Source organism: Mus pahari, chromosome 7 (genome assembly GCF_900095145.1).
Source record: "Mus pahari chromosome 7, PAHARI_EIJ_v1.1, whole genome shotgun sequence".
Classification (NCBI taxonomy): Eukaryota; Metazoa; Chordata; class Mammalia; order Rodentia; family Muridae; genus Mus; species Mus pahari.
The window spans coordinates 99,509,728-99,534,941 of NC_034596.1; the positions used below are offsets into that span (position 1 = coordinate 99,509,728).

The 25,214-nt window shown below is 49.4% G+C and overlaps 1 protein-coding gene across 1 annotated transcript in view; it reads left to right on the forward strand.

The window, feature by feature from the left end:
* Positions 1-23,836, forward strand: part of C7H14orf132 (chromosome 7 C14orf132 homolog) — a 32,421-nt gene extending 8,585 nt beyond the window's left edge. Inside the window, exon 3 of the mRNA XM_021201438.1 lies at positions 23,035-23,836. Coding sequence (XP_021057097.1) covers positions 23,035-23,259 — 225 coding nt within the window. The 3' untranslated portion in view covers positions 23,260-23,836. The remainder of the gene's footprint in view (positions 1-23,034) is intronic.
* Positions 23,837-25,214: the final 1,378 nt, after the last annotated feature.

Consider the following 25,214-nt stretch of genomic DNA (forward strand, 5'->3'; position numbering starts at 1 on the left):
ATGTGGAAAATGTAAGCTGAATAAACCCTTTCCGCCCCAACCTGCTTCTTGGTCATGATGTTGTACAGGAATAGAAACCCTGACTAAGACAGCCATAAAATGCATGTGACATCTCCCCTAAAGATGGGTTCTATCAACTGGGAGCTAATGATGAAGGTCTAGGCTGGGAGAGTCTGGAATAAATCCTGGGGATCTGGGTGAGGTCTGCCTCCGTCGCAAAGCTGAGCAGGCTGTTAACAAAATCCACTCCCAGCCTTTGGGGCAGAAAATAGATGATTCCTTTCCTGAGGAGAAGCCTCTGAGTGTTTAACATCCCTGGTTCCCTAGTACTCTGTAGGTGCAAGAACCTTTGTTCTCCCCCCAAAAGCCCATGGTTTCTTAAAACAAGATCTTTATCATTAAAGTATAAATTGTCTATTAGCTCAGATGCTTCTAACCAGAGGGCTTGTCTCCTTAAAATCTCACTAAGAAGACCTAGTAAGTACTGGGCGTTCTCATCAGACCTGCCTCAGAAGGAGCTGTGGCGCCATTTCTTGAGTTGTATAATGAACGGTTAGCCAAGACATCTAAATCACAGACACTTTTCTGGGTCAAATTTCTAAGTAATATTTTAAAACCTAGGACTTCATGGGCCCTATGGACCAGGTATGGGGCGTGCATCTCCAAGCAAGTACTGTTTTTGTATCAATTTCTGTGTGCTCTGCCTTGTTATTGATTGAGCAAGACCCTAGCTTCTTCTGCCTCAAGAGGTGGGGACCCATAATTGCACCTCCTCTGCCCATTCTGTTTCCCTGAGATGTCCTGTCCCTTCCCATCATGGCCACTATTTATTTCACACTTACATGGTACAAGGCATAGTACCCAACCATGCAGGGAATCCCACCAGATCTATACAAGGGATGGGTTCTGTGGAGATGCATTGTACTAATCAGGAAACAGAGGTAAGGCCGCCGGCCCATGGCGTGTACAGCTAGGATGCAAGTATGGGTATCTGTACTTCTGTTACTGGTATTTTAAAGTTTTGGTGGCAGTGGTTGTCATGGTTGGTGGTTGGTGGTCATGGTTGATGGTGGTGGTCATAGTTGGTGGTTGGTGGTTGTGGTGGTTGTTGTTGGTTGTTATTGTTGTTGGTGGTGGTTGTAGTGGTTGGTGGTTATTGGTTGTTGTTGGTTGTTGTTGGTGGTGGTGGTGGTTGGTGGTTGTGGTTGATGGTTGGTAGTGGTTGTGGTTGGTGGTTGTTGTTGGTGGTGGTGATCATGGTTGGTGGTTAGTGGTTGGTGGTTGTGGTTGTTGTTGGTTGTTATTGGTGGTGGTGGTGGTTGGTGGTTGTGGTTGTTGTTGGTGGTGGTTGTGGTTGATGGTTGTGGTTGTTGTTGTTGTTGGTGGTGGTTGTTGTTGGTTGTTATTGGTGGTGGTTGGTGGTTGTGGTTGTTGTTGGTGGTGGTTGTGGTTGATGGTTGTGGTTGTTGTTGTTGGTGGTGGTTGGTGGTTGGTGGTTGTGGTTGATGGTTGTGGTTGGTGGTGGTTGTAGTTGATGGTTGTGGTTGGTGGTGGTGGTGGTGGTGGGTGGTGGTTGTGGTTGATGGTTGTGGTTGGTAGTGGTTGTGGTTGTTGTTGTTGGTGGTGGTTGGTGGTTGTGGTTGATGGTTGTGGTTGGGGGTTGGGGGTTGGGGGTGGTGGTGGTGATCATGGTTGGTAGTTGGTGGTTAGTGGTTGGTGGTTGTGGTTGGTTCTGAGAAGTTAAAGGTTCACAGAAAACTTGAGAGGGGGATGTAATGATTTCCCATAAGTCTGGCATTCAGAGCCTCTCCCATCATCAACTTCCATCACTACAGGGGCCTAGGGACACAGTGGGGAATTTGCGTTGACATCTCATCTTTAGCCAAAGCATATAGTGTTTGTAGATTGGCAGGAGCTAAGTTTTCTGCCCTTTAATTTAAGTATTTAAACCATTTACATTTAATGTATTTGTTGTTATGGTGCAGCTTAAGTGTACTATCTATTACACTGTTTCCTATTTTTTTCCAACTGTTCTTTGTTCTTTCTTTTTGCCTTCTTTTGAGAAGAGAAATTCTTATTTTCCTATGTCACCTTCTTAGACACAAATCTTTGGTTTTTATATTTTAATAGTTACATAGGATTTTCATTAAACACCTTTAGCCTATCTGTGTAATAAATGTCTACAGTAGCATGCTCCTATTTCTCCTCTTCTAGTTTTTGCACTGTGGTGGTTACTATATGTAAGTTATAAACCATAATTATATTACATTAATACTATATTTATTATAGACCAACATTATTACTATCTTTGTTAAAAGTCAGTTGTGTTCAATTTACTTAAATAATAACTGGAAATCTTATATATATTTTCCCATGTGGTAATTACAATTGTTGTCTTTTCTTTCTTTTGTATAGAGCCTCATTTCTTTGAGACATCATTTTCTTTCTGCCTGGAAGGGCTTTGGCCTGTCTAGTGCTACTGAATTGCTGGATGAATTCTTTCAGCTTTTGTATGTCTGGACATTCTAAGTTGGTGGTTTAGTTAAAAATATGGCTTCACCTTCTAGCTTGTGTTGTTTCCGGAGAAAATCTTCTGATGGCTGTGTTCTGTTTCTCTAAGTATAGTGTCTCTTTCCCCCTCTGGCTGCTTTTAAGAATTTTATCCTTTTTTCTGGGTTTGAGCAATTTGGTGATGTACCTCTGTGCAGTTCTCCCCATGTTTCTGGCACTTGGGATTTTGAAATGTGTGTGTAGGGAGCTGGAGAGGTGGCTCAGCAGTTAGGAGTGTGAGTTCCTTTGGAGGATCCCAGTTTGGTTCCTAGCGCATACATCTGGCCACTTCTAACCCCAGGTCAGGTGCTGTCTTCTGGCCTCTGTGGGTACTGTGTCATATGAACATATCCCAACCCCCACATAAACACACACATCATCAGAAATGAAATAAATCTAAAATATACATGTATGGACTATAGTTTCATCACATTTGGAAGCTTTTCTGACATCAATTCTTGGGCATTTTCTCTGCTCCCTCCTCTGGCCTTTCTGCTGTAGAAACTCTTTGTCCCTCTATCGGGCTGCCTCACCTTCCCCACAGCCCACCAGAGCTGGGTTTCTCTCGCTTCATTCCAGTAGCTGTTATTGATACCTCTTCAGGACCAACACCATTTTATTTGGCAATCTTCAAACTAATGGCAGGCCCATCCAGAGTATTGCTATCTCAGAGACGGGGGGTATTGTCTCTAGACACGTAATTTGTGTCCTTTAAAAATATCTTATATTTTCTTAACACCTTTGGTGCCTACTTGGGCCTCATAAAACAGGGGAGACACAGATGTAACACCTGTTTTAAATGTCCTCTCATACTTAATTCTTGGGTTTTGTTAGGCTGAGTTGTGTTTGAGTGACCGATGCCCAAATTTGGGTTGTGTTTTCTTGTCTGTCTAGTCATCCTTGGTCAAATGCCAAGCACCGTGTATTATTATTTACTCTTCCTCCTCTTCCTCTTCTTCTTCTTCATCCTCATCCTCCTCTTCTCTCCTCTCTCTCTCTTTTTAAGACAGTTTATATGCGTGCATGCGTGTATGTGTATGCATGTGTGTGAGAATGTGGACATGTGTGCATGTGTGTACATGTGTGTGTGAGTGTGTGTGCATGTGTGTGTATGTGTGTGTGTGTGTGTGTGTGTGTGTGTGTGTGTTCCTAGATGTCCTGGATCTCCCTCAGTAGACCAGGCTGGCCTTGAGCTCTGAGATTCATGGCCTTTGCCTCCTCTAGTGCTAGGATTAAAGATGTGCATCATCACCTTATCTAAGCAGTGTGAATTTCACTCAGTCACATGATAAGAGTTGCTATATTCTCTAAATACTCCCTATCTTTGTCTGCATGGAGACCACTTGTTTGGGGACAGCTTGAACTCTCCAGGGGTTGCTTTAAGGTTTGTTAGGCATTACCAGCCTGATGGTAACTGCCACATTTAATCTGATGGTAACTGTTGCAGCTAGCGAGGGCAGCCCATTCTCCCTGCTGTCCTGTGAGTTATGAGATCCATCATGGAGCTGATGAGAAGAAGCGGGAGTGGGGGTTTTGTGTGACCACCAGGCACGGCCCGCTGCTCTCCGTTTGGTTGCCTCTGTCTCAGCAATGTGAGTAGACACATGACTCATGAGCCATAGTTGTGGGGACCATGATCCCCTTCTGCAGGCCCCCTGGGGCTCCCGAGTTGCTGTCTCGTCATACTCACACCTTACTCGCTTGACAGCCAAGTCCTCAAAACTGTTTTCTTAAAACCCACCTTGCTTTTTCCAGTTGAGGAAGTGAACTTGGTCCCAGGGACTCCGTCTGGGCTGGAAACAGAATTTCTTAACCCTGTGTCTTTCAGCATCTGGATTTCCAACCCCATTTTTTTTCCCACTGTGGGAAAGAAATATACACTGGATCCACGCTGGAACCCTGCACATGAGCTGCTCTTTCTGGGGGGCTGCACAGCTCACAGAGCTCAGGTGATTGGGCACCCCCAATCAGCAAGGGTCTGACACCCAAGTTGGAGAAGCAAAACCTCCTGTATACTGCCTACCTCGGTCACATGGGTTCTTCTGTGTGTGTCCTGCGACAAGAGGCCTTCTGGTCCAGACATTGAGGCTATACCAGGAAGCCAGCAGGGGTACTTCTCAGGGATGGGGGTGGGGCTGCAGCTGCCTTTGGAGGGGTGTTTTCAGTTTTAAGGGGGCCAGGTAGTCCTAGAATTTGAAATCCTCCTGCCTCCATCTTCTAAATGTTGAGATGATAAGTAACCACCACCAGCCCATCTGGCTAAGCCTGGGTTTCTTTAGTCTTTGTCCCGACATCAGGACCGTGGGAAGCCCCTGGAAAGAATTCAAGGGAAGGGAGTGGATGCTGCAGACTGAGCCCAGCTCAGCATGGCTGCCTCCCACTCAGCCAGCCCCTGCAGGTCCCGCGAGGAGCCCCCATCTGTAGCCTCAACATGTGGCTCTGGAAGCCCATTAGAAATGCATTAAGACCGGGCTCCTGTGCCAAGGGAGGCCTGAGGGGTGACTAACGGGCTCTACTGTCCCCCACACCCTACTGTTCATCCTGCCAGTCACAGCGTTAGCCACTGTTGCCTCCTTCTCTGACTTCCTGCCCTTCCTTCTCCCTCCTGCGGAAGTTCATCTGGCCCTGCTGTGTCAGTCAGTCAGTCAGCCTGGCAAGCCCTGAGCCGCGCAGATGGATGGATGAGAGTGTTGCGGAGCCTGGAGCAGCATCTTAGGCCTCTTCTTTGCTGTTGCTCCCTCCCGTCTTGGAGCACAAGAGACTTGAAGAACATCATCAAGGTGGAACCCGGCCCTCCGGTGGAAGATGCAGGAACAGATAGCACAGATGGCTCAGGGTCGGGCCACCCCCCAAAGGGCAATCCAGTAAACATGCCCAACGTCTCGCAGGCAGGCGGGAAAGGAGCTAAGCTATTGCCAAAGACAGGGGCCAGCAGTTCAGCTAATCGATTGCAGAGTGCTGGAAGGGAATCCAAGGCTCAAATGCATGTGTCGCAGGTATTTATCAAATACATTTCTGTCACAGCCCTCTTCAGGCCCAGACTCTGAGTGGGTGGGCAGAGAGGACCGTGGCTGGGGGAGTTGTCGAGCCTCAGATGGACCGGCGTCAACCCTGGAAAGGAGGAGGCTGTGTCCTTCACACAGCCTTCCCCTCTCCTGCACAGCTCTTCAGCCTTCAGTCTCAGCTCTCGCTGATGCTCCCTGACAGCAAAGACCTTCATTTCATATACACCAAACTCGCTGTGCCCCAGCCCAGGGCCAGACCCAGTAAATATTTAATGAATGAAATAAGATCAGGCACGGAGGTCAATGAACGCGGAGTGCTCAGAAGCAGGCAGTGTCCTAGCGGGCCGGAAAGGCCAGTACTTCCTGCCGGCACAAAGTGTCCCCTTCTGTCCCTCAAACCCCACCCGCCTCCTGCCCTTCAGCCCCGGCAGCATGCCTGCTGAGTGCCGGGCCCTGGCACATTTGGCTTTCTACTTGGCGTTTTGATACAACCTTTGATGTGTTTGTGGTGTGCGCCTCCGGTGCTTCTTAGTTTCCTGGGGAGAAACGAGGCAGAAGGGTGGAGACACCTGCCCTGGTGTCTTGTGGCACACAGGCTCTGGGGTATATGCAAAGAAAGAGCTGTCCCTCGGAAAGAACCTTCACACTTCTGTCAGGATGGTCACTCAAGTGCACCATGACCAGCTGTCACAACTCACTCAGGTCTGAGAGCTTGCAGCTCTGAAACCAGGATGGAGCCAGGGAAGGGAAATGCTCTGCCACCTGCAGAGAGCACCAGGGCTTTGAGAGGCCTCTGCTGTCCCAGAGTACTGTGCCCCTGAGTGAGTTCCTGTGTCTGCCCGTTCTTCACCGGAGAGAGGGAAAGGCAGGAGCTGAGTTGGTGCATGCCCACCTACCTCGTTAATTCTACAACTGTCTGGCGTTTGTCTAGTACAGCTGGGCTCCAAACTCTTCTAGGCACTTGGACAAAAGCTCTGAAGGACACTCTGGTGGTTTCAGGCCCTGGGACTTGGTAACTGTGATGGTTTGTATCTGCTTGACCCAGGGGGTGGCACTATTTGGAGGTGTGGCCCTGTTGGAGTAGGTGTGCCACTGTGGACAGTGGGCGTTAAGACCCTCATCCTAGCTTCCTGGAAGTCAGTATTCTGCTAGCAGCCTTCAGATGAAGATGTAGAACTCTCAGCTCCTTCTGTACCATGCCTGCCTGGATGCTGCCATGTTTCCACCTTGATGATAATGGACTGAACCTCTGAACCTTTAAGGCAGCCCCAATTATTGTCCTTATAAGAGTTGTCTTGGTCATGGTCTTTTCACAGTAGTAAAACCCTAATTAAGACAGAAATTGGAGCCTGGCAGTGGTGGCACATGCCTTTAATCCCAGCACTTGGGAGGCAGAGGCGGGTGGATTTCTGAGTTCGAGGCCAGCCTGGTCTACAGAGTGAGTTCCAGGACAGCCAGGGATACACAGAGAAACCCTGTCTCGAAAAACTAAAAAAAAAAAAAACAGGAATGCCTGACCATGTTTTGGGGGGCACTGTGGAAGGACTTTGGAACTTTGGGCTAGAAGAATCACTAGGATGTTAAGAGCTCTGTGGGATGTGTTGTAGGAGTTTGAAAGCTAATGTTGATAACAGTGCTGAAGATGGAGGCCTGGCTTATGAAATTTCAGAGGGAAGATTAAAGACTCTTAGCAGGGCCATTGCTATTTTGGTTAGCTGGAGTTGAAGAATCAGCTGTGATTAACAGGATACCAGAACCACTAAAGTGTAACCTTTGCATTACTGGGACAATTGATGCTGGTTAGCTGGAACTAAGAAATTGGCGATGATTAAGAAGAGACTAGAGTCATTGAGGTGACATCTTCTGGGAAGTGTTTTCTGAGAGCACAAAGAGGCGGTAACCAGAGATAACCACGGTTGTACTTCATGCTGCAGTAGGACTTGGTAATGTGTAAGAGTTACCCAGGTGGTACTGGCTTTGAAGGCATGAAGGGGTCATGCAGAGCAGCTAAGGCTCGGCACTGTGAGAGGCCACGGAAGGCCACTGGTGAAGGTGCAGCCTCAGCTACAGTCGACGGCCCAGTCCTAAAGGGGTCATGGAAAGGAGTTGAGGCCTGGCACTGTGAAGGGAGCCTGTGAGAGGCTATTGGTGAAGCCTGATTGCAGTGGAAGACTGGCTTTCAGGCAGCTAGGAGTAGGGTCTTAAAGCCCATGCCCACAGTGACACACCTACTCCAGCAGGGCCACACCTAACAGTGCCAAGGATCAAGCATATACAAACCATCACAGTTACCTTCTGTGAGATGTGGCCAAGGAGGAACACTATCCCCTCAGCCCTGTAGTCTGGCAGCGTGTATAAGGTTGTCAGAAAGGGGGTGGCAAGATACAGGCTCGTCCCAGGTCCCAGGAAGCTAATGCCTCAGGGTCGTCTGCACAACAGGATGCAAGCTCCTCTTCCCCTGCAGCCCTCTATGTCACCTCCTTTCAGAGACTTGGGACACCCCAATTCCAGACAAGCCCCAACAGCCATAAGAGGCTTCACGGGGAAAGCAGAATGTCGTTGCTCTCGCGGGTCGCTTGCCACCCAACGTTAGGGAGCACAGCTGTGGGAGCACCCCAGCCAGGCCACACAGCTCACCCCGCTGGTCCCCAACAGTCATGAGGAGGCAGTGTGAAGAAATAGGGTGTCTGACGAGACTCAGAGGGAGCGGGCCAGGTGACCTGAGCCACACCCCCACAGAACAAAGGCCTCTCTCTGTGAGACCCTCAGATCAGTGAGCAAACACCAGGCCAGGGTGGAGGTACCAGGAACACAGGTAGAAACCTGGGTGTGAATTCTAACAAGCCATTTTATCATCAGAGAGTGCTGGCCAAATCTCCCCCACACAGTCAGGTTTTATATCATCAAGGGCGAGTAGCCCGCTGTGTCTGCATATCCAGTAATGGGGGCTCACTTCCTTCAAAGCTGTGACTTCAGCTGGAGGCAGGCAGCCATGCTCTTCCTTCTGCTGTGCTGACAGGAAGCCACTGAGTCGCTCCAAGCCCTGGCCTCACAGTGCAGGGAGGGAATCCGTGGTCAGTTACCAGAAGCCTCGGGATTCTGCAGCCTAAACATAGCAGTATGACACCCGTAAGTGTCGGGAAGCTTGGCTGATTCACTGTGACCTTCTTGTCTTCAGCTAGCAGTCTTCTTCCCTTTCCCGCTGCCTGTCACACTAGGCAGCAGGTCTGACCATACTCAGGCTGGCCTGTCTCCCGGAGTCTGGGAGAGTGCCTGAGATAGGAAACAGGTTGGAGTCCCCGACCTGCCTCTGCCTCGGTCACTCCTCGGTTTCTCTGTTCGGAAGGAACATTAGCAACCAGCACACAGTGTGAAAGCTCACAGCGTAGCCCAGTATTCTCAGGGCTCTCCAGCCCTAGCCCAGCATCCTCAGGGCTCCCCTCTCCAGCTCTAGCGCACACACACACACACAAACACACACACACACACACACACACACACACAATGAAAAATAACCAGCTATACAAGGCTGTATGATACTTGAGCAGTCATCTTGTATCCTCTCTCTGTGTCACCTCCTTTTATGGCTTTATGAGTTAACACTGGGGTTGACCCCAGGGCCCCATGCCTGCGGGACCTGTGTGGCAGCGCTGAGCTGATTCCCAGGAGTTCATATAAAGCAGTTTTCTTAGAGCATGATTGTCTCAGAAAACCCATCACCTCTTTGGATCTTGCCCTGACGCCCTCATTAGTGTGAGCTGTGGAGTTACATTTGGCCTCACAGAGTGCCTTAGCCTCTGGCTTCCTCTGCGACGCCGGTGCTCCTTCCTGTGTGCCTCTGATCAGGCAGGTCTTCCCTGCGGTGTTTGTGCAGTAGATATTTTTGAACCTTAGCACAAATATGTCAAGAACCGAGATGAACCCGAGACTTCACCCTGCCTGTATAACTTCACAGATGCTGAGGAGTGATGCCAGGGTCCAAGCCTCTCTCTTAGCCACTGGAACCAGTAGCTGGGGGTCATGGCCGCATCCATAAGACCCCTGGGGAAGTGCAGAGCGGTCCAAGGAGTCCGCAGCTACTCAACCGAAGGACTTGGCCCATGGCTACAAATGTACCCTTGACTGTTCTTCTGCCTTATTCACGGAGGAAGGGCTCTCAGTCAAACCCAGACAGAGCTCACCAATATGGCTCACTAGCTAGCTTGACCTGAGGATCCCCTGTCTCCGCCCTCTGAGGTGGCATTACAGGTGTGTTGCCATTCCTACTTGGCATGTATGAGGGTTCAGGGGATTTGGACTCAATGCTCACACATGCAGGGTAAGCAGCTTAACCACTGAGGAATGGTTAACGCACTTGCCCTGCCGGTGTGAGCATTAGAGATAATTGTGTAGATCAGGCTGGTCTGTGAGTAGGTCTGTGTGGGATTATCTTGCCCATGGATGTAAGAAGACCCAGCCCATTGTGGGCAGACCCATTACCTAGGCAGGGGGTCCTAAGTATAAGATAGAACTCAAGCTGCTGAGAACAGGCAAAAATCCCTGCCTCTGTGTTCTCTCTCTCTCTCTCTCTCTCTCTCTCTCTCTCTCCTCCCAAGTGTGGAGATGAAGCTTTAAGTTCTTGCCTCGACTTTCCCATAGTAATTCACTGTAACCTGGAATTATGAGCCACGTAAACCCTTCACTCGCCAAGTTGCTTCAAGCCAAGGTATTGTGTCACATTGACAGACATGAAGCGGGTGTGTGTGAGGGATTTCTCACTCGCCTGTTACTAAGTGGGCCAGGCTGGCGGGCCTGAGACTCTGAGGCTCAGCCCCCTCAGTGCTGGGATTATAGGCACGTGTGTTCACACACAACTCTTTACACACAGCTTCCAGAAGTGAACTCTGTTTTTCAGGGTTGCCAGGCAAGCACGTTGGCACCTGCACTTTCTCCTTGTGTGTTCTTTTGTTTGTCGATGGATCTGTCTGTCTACCAGCTGCAAACCCTGAACTTCAGCACCAAGAGGCGTTTGGGAGGTCTTAACCTCCTCTTGGTCTGGCCATTATTGAAAAGACTCCTGTACCCTTAATTGGCTTAACGAGGTTGTTGCTAACTGTCTCTCGTGGATCATTTCGAGAAGGCTCAGACATCGAAACCGCCCATGGGCATCTTCACCCAAACACCCTCACCAGCCTTTCGAGCTGAAGACGAAGCAGGTTCCACTTGAGCTGGGGAAACCAGCCTAGCTCCCTGAGGGCTGCTTCCATTGTGCACACACCCACAATTCCAAGGCAGTGGCCATAGCAGACCCTCTGGGCCTAGGCAGCTGGGACTAAACTTGGACTTTTCACCTGAGGGTCAGTGTGTGTCTTCACTCCTGAACTGCCAAGACCATGGATTCTTAGGGTGCTCCATTCCCCAATAACCCTTGATGCTCTAAATACTTTCAGAAATAATAATTTGGCTACTAAGATGATCTTGTCTCCAGCATGGAGAGTATTCGGTGCCACTGGATGATTCAGGCTTGGTGTTGCCTACACAGTGCAGTGAGCATTTATTGAGTATCTGATGTGTGCCAGAACAGTCAGGACTAAAGACAGCCATCGCTCCTATCCAGATTGCCCTAGGAGTAGCTGTCAGGGTACAAAAACAGGACCTCTAGCCCAAGAGAGACAAATTATTTAACCCGAATCTTGACAGACGTCTGGAAGATGGGCACGATGGGGACCAGCCCATCTGTTTGATTGTGGTGAGCAGAGAAGTCCTAATGTAGCATCACTTTGCAACTATGGGACAAAGTCCTAGCTCCCTCGTTTCTGTCTGTCTGTTCTTCTCCAGGCAAGCTCAGTGCCTAGACTTCCGCTGCAGCAGACAGCATGGGCTCAGGAAGTTATTTCTTACAAGGTCCTCTCTGCTGGGGGGCAGGTTAGTGACACTGTGTGGAGCAGCCACTGGCCAAGAGGGATTTGACCCCTACACACCCACACACACACATTTTCAGGACACCACGACTGGTACCCTGTGCTCAGTCAGGGCTCCGATGGCGCTTCCCGAATGCCACCAGAGACAGGTGACACTCTGGCCTCTGACCCAGTTGGACGTACAAAAATAACCACAGGTGAGCCACGGAAGGGACCAGCGAGACACAGCTGCCTCGATGTGTCTCCTGCTCTTCCGGGAGTTCCCGTGGCTGTCATCACCCAGGAGCCACGATACTTCGTGGGGGAGACTGGAATTTTGGCGATTTTTCCTTTGGCTCAGCAGACCCCACAGCGCAGAATCTGAAGTGTGATGGCGGTTCAAGCTGAATAGAACTTTCCCAGGCAGAGGAAGAGTGAAAATCCCAAAGGATTGGATCAGGGAGGCGAACTCTGGCTATATCATTATTGCAGCCCACCACCACCACACACTCCAGGATATACCCACTCTGGTATAGACTGTGGCTGTCTTGTTTCATGTCTTCCCTTCCTACACTGCCCTCTCCTGTCCTCCTCCAAGACAGAGGACTGTGTTTCTCTCTTTATACATCTGGCCTCTGACCTATTCTTGGCCTATAATAGATGCACAACAAAAGGTCTGTTTAGTTTATAAATGAATGAGCAGTTGGTCAGATTTCCCACCCTTTGCCTTGCAGCCCTGAGGCCCTGCTCTGCTCAGGGAAAGGGATACACATCTGGTTCCATCAACGCTACTGAGGCGGTCCAGAGGAGCTCTGGGGCCTCTGAGGTAGAATAGGTTCGGTTCACAGCAGCCTGTGCTAGCTGTTCTGCCGCCCCAAGAGAAAGCCTTCAGGCCCTCATTGTCTTACATTTGCTTTGGGAGACTGTCCAGAAACTCGCTGACCTTCAGAAGAACAAACTGTAGCCACTCATGGGAGGCCAGGCGTGGCCAGGAGGTGGGACCCTCCCAGCTAGCTGTGGCCCTTGTTCCTTGATGGTCTCAACCAGTATCTTCTAAGACAAGGGGCAGCTCAGGTTCCTCCGTGGCACCCTGAGTTCTCACTGTGGCCACGGGCTCCACCACAGAGGACGGATCCCAGGTGGTGGCCAGCCACATCCAGCATGTCTGCCCCAGAGCTAGTGTTCCTTTCACGATTAGTAATCAAAGATGATGGCTCTGTGGAGACAGCGGGTTTTTCTGCTGTGTGCAGAGTTACTATGGCAACGGCCTTGAAAGGAGTCTGTTTGCTTTTTACTCTTAATTCTCCAATGTTCTCAGGTTTTCCAAAAATACCCTTCTTTTCCTGGGCCCCCGGGTGGGGCCGGGTGGTAGAGCAGGCAGCTAGCTGTCTGTAGGCTGTGCTGGATCGCTCTGCTCACGGCTGGCAGTTGGACATCGTTTTTTTTATGGCGGTATCCTCCTAGCATCTACTTCATGTGAGCAGCTGTGCCTCACATGCACTGGGATTCAAGGAGAAATCTAACTCCAGGATTTCTGTCTTCAAAGAATTCGCAGCCCAGGGAAGGATAGCCACGCCCCTGATGTAAGTACATGGCTAAGCATAGTAGCAGGGGGATAATATAGTAGGAATAGGCATGTGTGATGTCATTGTTAGTTCGTCGACTGTGGGGGTTCATTAGTGTCTGGCTCTGGCACAGAGAGCTGTAGATTTGCAACTCCATTTCTGATAAATTGCTCATACGCCATGTGTTCTCAGGAAAGGGACCGTGCCTCTCTGAGTCCCAGAATGGAACTTCTGCTGGGCTGTTGTGAAGCCACAATACAGGGCCCAGGTACAGGTTAGCCCTTCTTAGGAGACCCTGCTCGCTCCGTCTGAGCTCCTGAGAAAGTCAGGGAAGGCTCTGGAGGGTCATGAGTATGGAGAGGGTCACGGGCAGTGGTGGGGCAGATGAGCGAGCAGCAAAGAACATGGAGGTCCCTGGCATAGCGGGTTCAGGGAGGTAAGGCAGCAGAGTGCCCTATGCAGAAGCTAGGACCTGAGCTCGTCTGTCTAGGACCCAGGCCCACGATCTCCAGGCTCTGGTGGGACCCCGTGACAGTCACTAATAGTTCGAGGGTCAGCTGCTGCTCAGAGAGGACAGAGGGAAGACTCTGAGTATGCGCAGTACAGATGAAACTCAAGTCTCTATGCTGCCACGCCTGGCCACACTCGGTACTGCAGCCTCACTTCTAAATTCCTCGCTGGCTGAGATCCCCTTTGAGGGAGGAGGCATCTCCGTCACTGTTATGGTAGGACACAGAGGTGACCGTGGCCACCCAGGTGACAGATGCTTACAGTGGCCCCAGGATGATAGTGCTGTTTGTGTGTTGCAACACCTAGAGTTTAGTCCCTGGTCAGTTACGTATGAGCCATGTAAGCTCGGGAAGTCATTGTACCTCCCTGAGCCTCCTCTCAGTAACTTTCCGTCTGTGCCTCAGTTTCCTCACCTGGAAAACAAGGATGTCAGCCCTATCTCATGGGTGGTCGGTAACCAAATACCCTCAGGTTATAAAGTCAACGCCTGATATGAAGCAAACTCTAAGTAGATGTTCCTTGTGTTTTTATTGCACTCCCTTGTTTGACATGCAATCTGCAGCGTGGGTGCCAGGCAATGAGATTGGCAGCTTTGCTGGTGCTGGTAGGCGGCGAATGTTTCCACAGTCTCCATGGAAGAACAACGGGAAGGGTCAGCTGCCATCTCTGGGGGAGTCTGCAGATCTGCAACCATTAGCATTTCTTCAGGACCTTCCAGAGTTCCATGGGGAGGTAGTTAACAGAGCACAATGCCACCCTAGTGCCAGGATAGTCCCTGCTGCGTGGAGCCCTGCTCAAGGAATGGGGGCTGTCCTTGGTGCTGAGCTGGGCAGCTTCCCACCCCCTATGGCTCCAGCCACCACTTGAGATGCCACCCTGCTGTAACTGGAGCCAGGAGTCTGCAGGCTTATTTTCCACCACACTTGCTTTCTGTTGCCTGTTCTGGGAGACCCTGATCCTCCACCATCAACCCTGGATGGGTTGGACCTACAGACTGTATGCAACTATTTACGTTGTATACAGGAATTGCCCGCCAACCTGGGCACTCCCCAAGCCTAGCTGGGTTTTTCGAAACCCTGCTCTTGTCACTACCCAACTTTCTTTCTGAGCCACTGGACACCTGGAGAAACCTGAATCACACAGACCCCAGACCACACATAAGAATGCAAGACCTCAGGGACAGGGGACAGGAGACACTTAGGACAGCCATAGACCCCACATGAACTGTGTGTGCATTTTTGCAAAGCTTTCTTCTCATGCTCACATTTCAAACACATGAATCATTTCTGACCATTTGAAAATCCCAAGTCATTGCATGAGGCTCAGGGACGGAAAGGGCTTTAAGGCATTTCTAACCTATGACCCTATGCAGGATGTGTGTCCATACATGTGTATGTGTGTGTGTGTGTGTGTGTGTGTGTGTGTGTGTGTGTGTGTACACTGTAATGACAGCAGTTCACTCGAGTGTTAGAAAGATGGCTAAAACTAATTCTCTGTACATTGGCCCTGTGTCAGTTAAAGTGTGTGTGGAGCCATTCCGTGACTGTTTTTATCCAATGGCATCAAGCTAGAGACCAAGCGTGTATGTACCACACAGGTCTTTGAGGGATTCTCAGGATCTAGCCCACTGCAGCATCACTGTTGCCTTTCCAGCCCTCCTGGAAAAGTACAGAGTTGGTCCTCAGGGTTTGCTGAGCGATAAGAATGGATGAGGTCACCAAGTCACGCAACCCTCTGTTAAGACCACAGAGACTAAGAATTCAGCGACGAGAGAAATTATCTATATAATATTTACTCTGCCTGGATGCTCGTCTGGAGTTCTCTGGTGAACTGGGTTACCCAAGAGGCTGGGCCACAGACGGTGTGCTCTGAAGAGACACAGCTGAGGGTGTGGTCCTTGGCTCTGTGTCTCAGTGTCTGTAAGCTTAGACCTGTGCAGGGGGCGGGGGGGGGGGCAGCAGAGAGCAACAAGGAGCTGACTCTCTGAATGTCAGATAAACAGCAGCTTTTCAAAGTGTCCAATAGCGTGTTGAGTTACAAGGCATAATTATTCTTAAAATTTTCAGTATTACATTTTCTGAGGGAGAGCACATGTACGCACGCCATGGCATGCCTGTGGAGGCCAGAGGATAACGTGTACGAGTTGGTTCTCTCTGTCCACCGTGTTCTCTGGGGAGTCAACTGAAGCCCTCCGGTGCCTTGACCCACGGAGTCATCTCAGTGGCCCTAATTCCCCTTGGTTTCCCTTTGAGGTCCATGTTGTTGCTCTCACTCTCACGGTTTAGCTGAGTACCAGTGTCTTGCTGGCAGGGCCTACCTCAAAGCCTCGCCACACGGCTCCCACAGCCCAGTGAAAGCTCACTCTGTTCTTCTCAGTGTCTGCCTGGGACTTCTTAGAAGACATCCCCCGTGCAAGCCGTCATAGGGTTCCTGGTCCATAGCCTCCTGGGAGCACCAGCGCCTACCACAGGCATGGGATGGTCAGAATAAGTCTGTCTCCATGTGGATTTAAAGTCCACATCCCAAGAATGCTACATTCTATTTGTAGCTGGGCCTCAAGGCTGTGGGAAGGTGGGAAGGAACAGGATGCACTGGACTCTGGGAATGACCACCTGCTGGAGGGGTCTGGCAGAGCTGGGATGACAAACCCGTCACCCAGAGCCCAGCAGACAGGCAGGGTCTTTCTAAGCGCCCTCCTCCGGTGGGTGCCTGCTGTGAAGGACAGAGTCTGCTGTCGTCATCTCAAAGGTCATGCCTTTCCCTCTGGAAGAGTTTGCCTCTCCTTTTCCCCAGAGAGGCCCCGGAGGGATGTGTGTAACCTCCACCCTGTGGAAGGCACCTGCTCCTGAGGGACGCTCCCACCAGAGGATGGAGGTGAGGGATTCGGAATCGGAAGGACCCTCCGAGGCTCCTATGGACATCGCCAGAGTTCACAGCTCCCTGTGTGACAATTCAGCCACCCTGAGGCTCACGTTGAGCTCTCACACTGAGTGTCTTGGTCCAGAAAGCAGCCAGGATTGTGACCATGACAGAGTGGCACATGCGTTATCCTTCATCTTAAGATGTTCACCAAGAGCAAAATGTAGTAGACACCCACTAACCACAGTCAGCAGGGGGCCGGGGGTGAGGAGGCAGGGGGAGGGCTCAATTAGAATTTACTTCCATGTTGTAAAAAGAGATGTGCATATAGTGTCCTGCCAGCACCGCCCTCGTTACTGCTGTCAATCTCCCTTACCACCTTACTCAGAGGGAGACAAGGCATGAGGCTGGCAATGTGGTAACAATCCATGTTGAAACATTCATTTACGTGCGAGTGGATCCGTGCACTACACAAATGGCATCGTGACATACATGTGGGCTTCTCTGTAGAACACATGTGTGGCCTTCCCTGTAGAAAGGCATCTGAGTTGCTTATGCAGGGCTTGCCTCCCACCCCACAGCAGAGTTCAGGGTATGAGTTGGACAGGGATATTGTTATCTGTAAAGTACTTGCTCTGTATGCATGGTAACCTGAGTTTGACCCCCAGGACCCACATCAAAACTCTGGGCATAGTTGCCTGCACTTGTAATCCCCGTCCTGGGGGGAGCAGAGACAGAGCGATCTCAGGGCTCACTGGCTAGCTCAGCCTACAGGCTCCAGGCCAGTGTCAACAGAGAAGGTGCACAATGCCTGAGCAGCGATGCCCAAGGCGACCCTGGCCTCCACGTGGAGACACTCACACACTCATGGATTTCTGCAATAAGATAGAGAGTCCTTTGCGTGATACAGCTGGATCCTGAGATCGATCAATTCCCAGCTTCCTGGGGAACCTCCAGCACTGATGTCCTCAGTGGCTGCCAAGTGCAAACGCCCATCAGCAACGCATAGGTGTCCCCTCTCCCACGCCCTCGACAGCATGTGCCGCTATTTGTTTTATTGATCTAGTACACTCTGACTGGGGAAAGATGAAATCTCAAAGTAGTTTGAACTTTAATTTCCCTCATGTGTGAGGATATCGAACATTTCTTTAGGTGTTTCTCGGCTGTTTGAGTTTCATCTTTTGAGAAGTCTTTGCTTAGTTCTATACTTCACTTTTAACTGGGTTATTTGTTTACTTGATGTACAGTTTTCACATATATTTGCATGTATATACATATATATTTCACATCATATATATGTATACATGTGTGTATATATGCGTATGTCACAGTGTATATGTATATATATGCAATATACATATACATACATATAATACATTTAAACATATATGTGTCTTATATATATTGCATGTATACACATGAGATGCCACCCCTCTTTCTGATGTGTAATGGGTAAAATCCTGCAGCTTGTATTGCTACTGTCTGTATAGAAGATCCCAGGTACATAATGATTCATGTGGTTCATCTCAAGAGTTCTTTCTTAACGTCATTGTTGCGTGAAAGTGAAGCACACTTACTCGGACCACTCCTGTGAATGTCGCGTGTGTCTCTCCCTAAATGACATGGGTCGTGCAGGACTCTGGAGACTGGGCAGTCACCGCAGGCTGCACACAACTGATGAGTCCTGGAGGAGACAACCCAGGAGTTGCCTGTGTGAGGAGCTCTGATATTTGGTAGGACAGATGTAGCAAGACATTTCTACTCATGGCAGTTTTGACTTACGGCAGGTCTGTCATGTAACGCTAGGTCCTAAATGGTTCTCAACCTGGGAGTCCAAGGACCCTTTCACAGGGGTCACCTCAGACTATCATTGGAAAACATGGATACTTAGATTACGATTCATGACACTAGCAAAATTATAGTTACAAAGTAGCAATGAAAATAATTTTCTGATTGGGGGTCACCTTAACATGAGGAACTGTATTAAAGGGTCACAGCGTTAGGAAGGTTGAGAACCACTGGTCTAAGCGATGTTAAGGAATGACTGCCTGTAGGTTTGCTAACAGTGTTAACTTTATTAAGTATATCCACGTGAAATAACAGATATGTCAGAATCATAAGGATTAAAACGGATGGCTGACCACCCGGGGATCCATCCCAAAAACAACCATCTAACCCCAGACACTATTGCATATGATAGCAAGATTTTGCTGGCAGGACCCTGATGTAGCTGTCTCCTGTGAGGCTATGCCAGTATCTGGCAAATACAGAAGTGGATGCTCACAGTCATCTATTGGATGGAACACAAGGCCCCTGTGAAGGAGCTAGAGAAAGTACCCAAGGAGCTAAAGGGGTCTGCAACCCTATAGGAGGAACAATGTGAACTAACCAGTACCCCCCAGAGCTTTTGCCTCTAGTTGCATATGTAGCAGAGGATGGCCTAGTTGCCCATCAATGGGAGGCCTGTAGTCCTGTGAAGATTATATGCCCCAGTAGAGGGGAATGCTAGGGCCAGGAAGCAGACAGAAGTGGGTGGGTTGGGGAGCAGGGCAGGGGGAGGGTATAGGGGACTTTCAGATAGGAAACTAGGAAAGGGGATAGCATTTGAAATGTAAATAAAGAAAATATCTAATAAAAACAAAACAAAACAAAAGGATAGCTGAGAAATTTTTCATAAAGCCAGTTCTCCATTGTAACCAGCAACCTTCTCTTATAGCAGGAAACACAGCCTGCACTGAGCTCCCCCTAGTGATCTCTTTCAGTCATTACACCCCAGGGTCGTTATTGCACCCAGCCCAGCTCTGATATCCTAGTTGGTAGAGGCAAGAGGAGTATGAATTCACAACCTAACTGGGGCAACAAAATAGGATCATAAAAACAAAAACAAAAAACCCTCCCAGTCACAAGGGTGCTTGCTTAGTGTGTCCTCATCTCCAATACAACAAAAGATAGAAACACACAGGACAGACTCCCCCTGAGGGCTCTCCTAAAGGTGCTCTCAGCTAAAGCAGGTGGTTGGGAAGCACTTAAGGACTCCATGACGACGGCTCTTTACAAAGTAGCCCTGAGATCCAGTGTAGTCACAGCGTGAGACAACCGAGTTCCTTTTATGTACTAAGGTCAAGCTGCCCGCGCCCTGTGTCAGGGAGAGTCGTCCTGCTGTAGCCTCTGGTCATGGCGGGACTGCATGCTGACTGTCTTAGCCAGAAGTGAAGGAGATATTTCTTCCTAGTTGCCCATTTGGGTTCCACTCAAAAGAACCGTAGACTGTGGGCCATCCAGGGAGCAGAGTCCTCCCTGAGGATTCATGTATGGTCACTCTGCCTCTAGGGAGGGTCCTTCCAGGCCTGGGCCCATGCAGAGTAAGGAGAGGCCTTTGTTCTTATGTGCCCAGGCTTATCCCTCTCTGTGTGAATAACCTGCCTGCGCCAGCCAGAAGCTGGAGGCCGATGGGGGAACAAGGAGCCTTTAAGTCAAGATAGGCAGTGCTGGTCTCTAGGAGAAAGTGTGCCAGCATTCTTATGGGCTGTGCTATGCAGCGTAAGTCTTAGGAATTCACATCAGTCTCCTGAAGGGGAGGCAAGGGCGGTTTGTCTCTAAGCACCAGAAACTGGTGCTTTAGAGTTGATACGGCAAGAAATTGTGCACATGGAGCTGGAGAGATGGCTGAGGAGTTGAAAGCACTGGCTGTTCTTGCAGAGACCCAGGTTTGATTCCCAGAACTAGCCAGGCAGCTCACACTACTGCAGTCTCTAGTTCCAGGGGACCCAGGAATCTCTTCTGCCCTCCAGGGGCACTGCATGCGCCTGCTGCACAAACATACCTACAGGCAGAAGACTCTCACAGACATAAAACGGGGGGAAAGAAATTGTGCACACGTAAAAAGCTGTGTGCAAGAGCAGAGGCCCACAAAAGTGTGTGCACAACTGTGCTTAGCATCACAAAAAAAAAAAAAAAAAGACAGAAATCATCAAGCAAAAGGAGAATTCCAAACTCTAGGGACAGAATGAAACTGTGGCTTGGGTTTGATGCACCCCTAAAATCCCAGCTACTAGGGAAGCCAAAGCATCAGGTAACACACACACACACGCACACACACACACACACACACACACTGGTCAGGCCTGACCACCTGTCTCAACTCCACAAGTGTTCATGCATACTTACAAACATACACATATACCTACACATGTATGTATAGACAGACAGACATGTATCCTTTCGGTGGATCCAGCAAAGCCACACACATACATTTGGTGGGTGGGTGGGGCAGAGCCCCAGATGCCACATTTTAATCCATTTCTTCGGCCTTCTTATACCTTCCTAGACAAAAGTTCTTAGAAAGTGACCTCATAGATGAAATGTTACTCAGCAGGGAAGTTACAAAAGGATGTGATAGTAAGTTCGGGGCAGTGTTTCATTGTGTAAGTTCATTATGAGTTCAAAGCCACAGTTTCACATGGCCTTGCCTTATGATAGTGCACACCTGTGGCCTTATCCTTGGACCTGACCTAGATAAATATTTTTTCCTTGATCATAAATTTGTGCCAAGCCTGTTTCCCTTTTTAATGCACTTGTGAAAGCTCTTTGTGTTCATTATTATGCAGCCTTTACTTACCATTTTCTGAGGAGTGGTTCCATTCCATTCTTGATTCTAACTTTATTGTGTCTTTCTGGCAAAACAATTACCGTCATCTCTTAAAATTTTCTTCCTAAAATTATTTGAGTCAAAGGAGTTCTATAAAATATTTAATTCATCTAAGCAGCACTAATTCATGAAAGTTTATCATGTTCATCTACAGGAAATCTGCCCAATAGAGCGGGTGGATTTCCTGCGGGAATTGTTAGACCATGTAATAGTGACAAGAAAAGGCATATCAGCTGCAAGGAGCGAGGTATGAAATTGCCTCTCAGGGCTTACACATCATAGGCCATGCAAAAACAGTGGGCCACCTCCAGGAAAGTCACCTGCTGGCCTTAGCCTCTCCTAGATGGCTCCTGACACTTCTTGTAATTTTTGAGAGAGCATAAACAAAATCTGGTATTCCAAACCATATAATCTGACTCTGACAGCTTTGGGGTGTGGCCTTTCTTGGGTGAATCATGTTCCATCAGTCCCTGAGGTTATCAGCCTCCCCAGCCCACCCAGTGGAGGAGAGTGACAGACTGATATATATTGATGTCAGTTTGTGAGGAGATTCAGAAGGTAGTTTGGTCATGCTGCCATCAGCGTGAGGGGTCACTGCGGGCCATGGCACAGCTCAGGGAGTTCAAAGTCTTTTCAAAAGCGTTGGATCTGTAAGGAAACCACAGGTCTATCTGAACATATACTCATTCTTCTGTCCTGTGTACAGAGATTCACAGGAGGTTGATTCTGGTTCTGAAGCCTGGTGCTTAGGACGCAACACATGGACTTTAAGTGGCAGCCTTCCTTGTCTGTGCTGAGGAATGGGAAGACTTGGAAGGGAACGCCAGCTAACCCCAGTGTCGTCACATGCTCTTGAATCCAAACCTTCCTCCTCACACACCGGGACACAGGGGCCTCTCTGTTTTAACTCAAGAGCTGTCCCATGTCTGTCCTGAGACCCACTGTAGGTTGACTCCATTTTTTGAATCAACAGAACCCTCTGGATGCTTACAGACCTTCTTCAAGCATCCACCAGAACCCTGGAAGCCCCTGAGGTGCACATTGGGTAGCCCCATCCCAGAAGGGGTAAGGTGTACGGTGGGAAGATCTTCTAAAGTGGGAGTTTGGTGGACTTTCACCTTCGAGACAAGAAACTCGCATGTTTAAACCTCCCTCCCTGCTGATTCTCCCTCTTCTGTCTCCACACAGAATAAATAAAATAAAAACTTAACAAAATGTTAACTGGCTAAATAGGCAGTGGTTTGTGGCTTATGGCACATGGTGTTACTACTGTTTGTTTATTGTTTGTTTGTTTATCGTTTGTTTCCTTTGTGTTTTGAGAGAGGTATGCATCTCCTGATTCTTTCTCTTTGGCCACCTAAGGGCTGGCATTGTAGGTGTGAGTCACTACTAACCTAACATGTACTCCCTTTTAAAATCAGAATAACAGCTGGGCAATGGTGACACATGCCTTTAAGCCCAGCACTTGGGAGGCAGAATCAGGAGCAGCTCTGTGAGTTCGAGGCCAACCTGGTTTATAAAGTGAATCCCAGGACAGCCAGAGCTACATAGAAACCTTGTCTCAAAGGAAAAACAAACAAAGAAGTTAGAATAGGAATAAAGGTGTCTTGCAACCCATGTGGGTGTGGAAGAGTCTGGCACAGGTTTTGGGGAGTGTGGGAGCCTGTGCGGTGGGATCCATCAAGCCATGTGTGTGAGGTGGTCTCACAAGAGTCTGCCATAAAGCTTGATACATGTGCTGAGGGGTTACTGGTCATGTGGGTTGGTTTGGGGCTTGCTACTCACCACGTAGCCCAAGCTGCCCTCACATTTGTAATTTCCCTGTTTCTCAGCCTCCCAAGTATCGGGATTGCAGGCATGGACCAAAGCCAGCATGAAACATTCACTTTTATGAATCAAAATGTGCATTGGTGGTCCTGCGAATTGCACTTCGTTGCAGGCCTGTTGGGCTGGGACCCTCTAGTAGGGTGTCTTCTCCACTGGGCAGTCCTGGTTCATTCTGTCTCTTCTCCTTGCAGTTGCCCATGATGGGAGGAGCGTTCATGGACTCACCCAATGAGGACTTCAGTACCGAGTACTCCCTGTTTAACTCCCCTGGCAACGTCCACTCAACGTCCAATGGCCACGGCCAGCCTGAGGAGTCTCCTCGCTCCTCCAACGATGCTGTTCTGCTATGGATTGCCATCATAGCAACACTGGGGAACATAGTGGTGGTCGGGGTGGTGTACGCCTTCACCTTCTGAGGCCCAGGGTTGCTGAAGCTGTGGGGAAGCCCCTCCCACTCTGGACTCACCTAGTAAGGGTTTTTCATGTGGCTCCATCTTTCTCCCAGAGGCTGGAGACACCTATGGCCTTGAATGGTCCCTGGAGGGGCAGACACCAGATATCTGTAATTTCCTCCAGGCAGCTCAGGTTTAGACTATTCTATGTTTCGGTTGAGCTCATTCAAGACACCTTGAAGTTGGTGCTTTCAGCTCCTAAAAGCCTGATGGTTTGAGTCCTTCAAACAGCAGACGGTAAAATTCTTGAAGTTTCAGTCAGTCTCAGAATGGTGGGTTTGAACATCTTATTGGGTGGAAAAAATGCAGATCTGGTTTGGTGACATTTTCTTAGCATATGTCATATTTTTTTTCTGCAGACTTGTTGAACCCAGCGTGTGGGTACTGAGACAAGAAGAACTTTCACAAGTTAGAATTCCTACCTTTTAATTTTATGTCCCACCCCTCGGGACACTGACAGCGATGTCACAGAGTGTTGAGTGATACTTTGTCACCAGACACTTGGTCCCTTGCAGAATCCAAGTGCATCAGAAAACCCAGACACTGGAATGAATTTTCTGATCTCTGGAAGAAAAGCAGAAGATGTCTTCAAATGTTAGATTGTCCAGGCAGTTAGCAGTCTCCCCTCTGAGGATGATTTAATCATGTCCCCTCTCATCAAATGTCAGGGACAGGGGCCTGATGATGGTGTGGTAAGATAATGAAGGAGTCAGAGCTGAGTCTGACCTCCATCCTAGCCAAGTTCTCTAGTGAGCATGTCCCCACGCCACCCCGGTAGCTGAGGCGCAGAGGGAATCAGGAGACGTTCAGTCTGGGCATTCACGGGTCATCTGGTGTCTGTGCTGTAAATTGGTTTAGCTGCTGTGTCCTCTGTCACAGGTTTGATTCCCCGCACCCCTCAGTGTTTCCAGAAATACTTGCAAATGCTTTGACCCCGGGGGAAGCTGTTAGTACAGAGAACTGGCCCGACCTTTGTTGCCAAGAGGTGGGGGCATAGAGTGTCTCCTGAGCCTCCTAGAATCCTCGGCATGGCAGGATGCTGGGTTGGCACTCCGCTGTTGTGTGCTGGACATGGAAGCTGTGGGATGTTTGCTCTGGCTTCCTGCCTCCTCGTCCCACCCCCTGAGTCTTTCCCTGTGTCAAGGGTGGGGCATTCTCATGAGAGAACCCAGGCCAGCGATGTCCCAGTGCTGTCTGAGTGCCTCGGGGAGCTGCAGCTGGTGGTCTGTCCCCTACCTTATCTCCATGGAGACAGCAGGTTAGGGAAGGATCTGTGTCTACTGTACTGAGAGAGGGGCAGGAAGGCTAGGGACAGCTTCTAGCCTTGTGAGGTACTGGCATGTCAGTGCTTACACACGCGCACACACGTACATACAACACACACACATACAACACACACAAATAGAGAGAGAGAGTCAGATGACGTCTTTCCGGCTCTCCTGGATCAGACAGGGTGTCACATTGTCACAAGAATGGGAACCCCCTTGTCCACCTGGCATCAGCTGGTCACATTCTGTCCTCCTGTCTGCTCCAGTTTCCTATCTGAACTTCCTCACCACAGATAACAAATGACAGGTCCCAGCCAGAGTAGCCAGGGTGAAGGCCACTGTCCTTCCTGCCTTGGTCAACAGTTAAGGGATGAGCAGGCCTGAGCTCAGTGCTTGAGTGTTGTGAGCAGGCATGGTGCTAGATTTTTATGTGCAGCCTTCATCCTTCCATCACCTCATAGCAGCAAGGTCCATGCCCCGAAAGGAACCAGAGGCCCAGAGAAGTGGAGTAACTTTCCTCAGGCCACACAGCATAAAAGTGAGGATCTGGGACTGGAACCTGGGAAGCTAGGTGCTCTCTCTCTCCTCTCTCCTCCTCCTCTTCTTCTTCTTCTTCTTCTTCTTCTTCTTCTTCTTCTTCTTCTTCTTCTT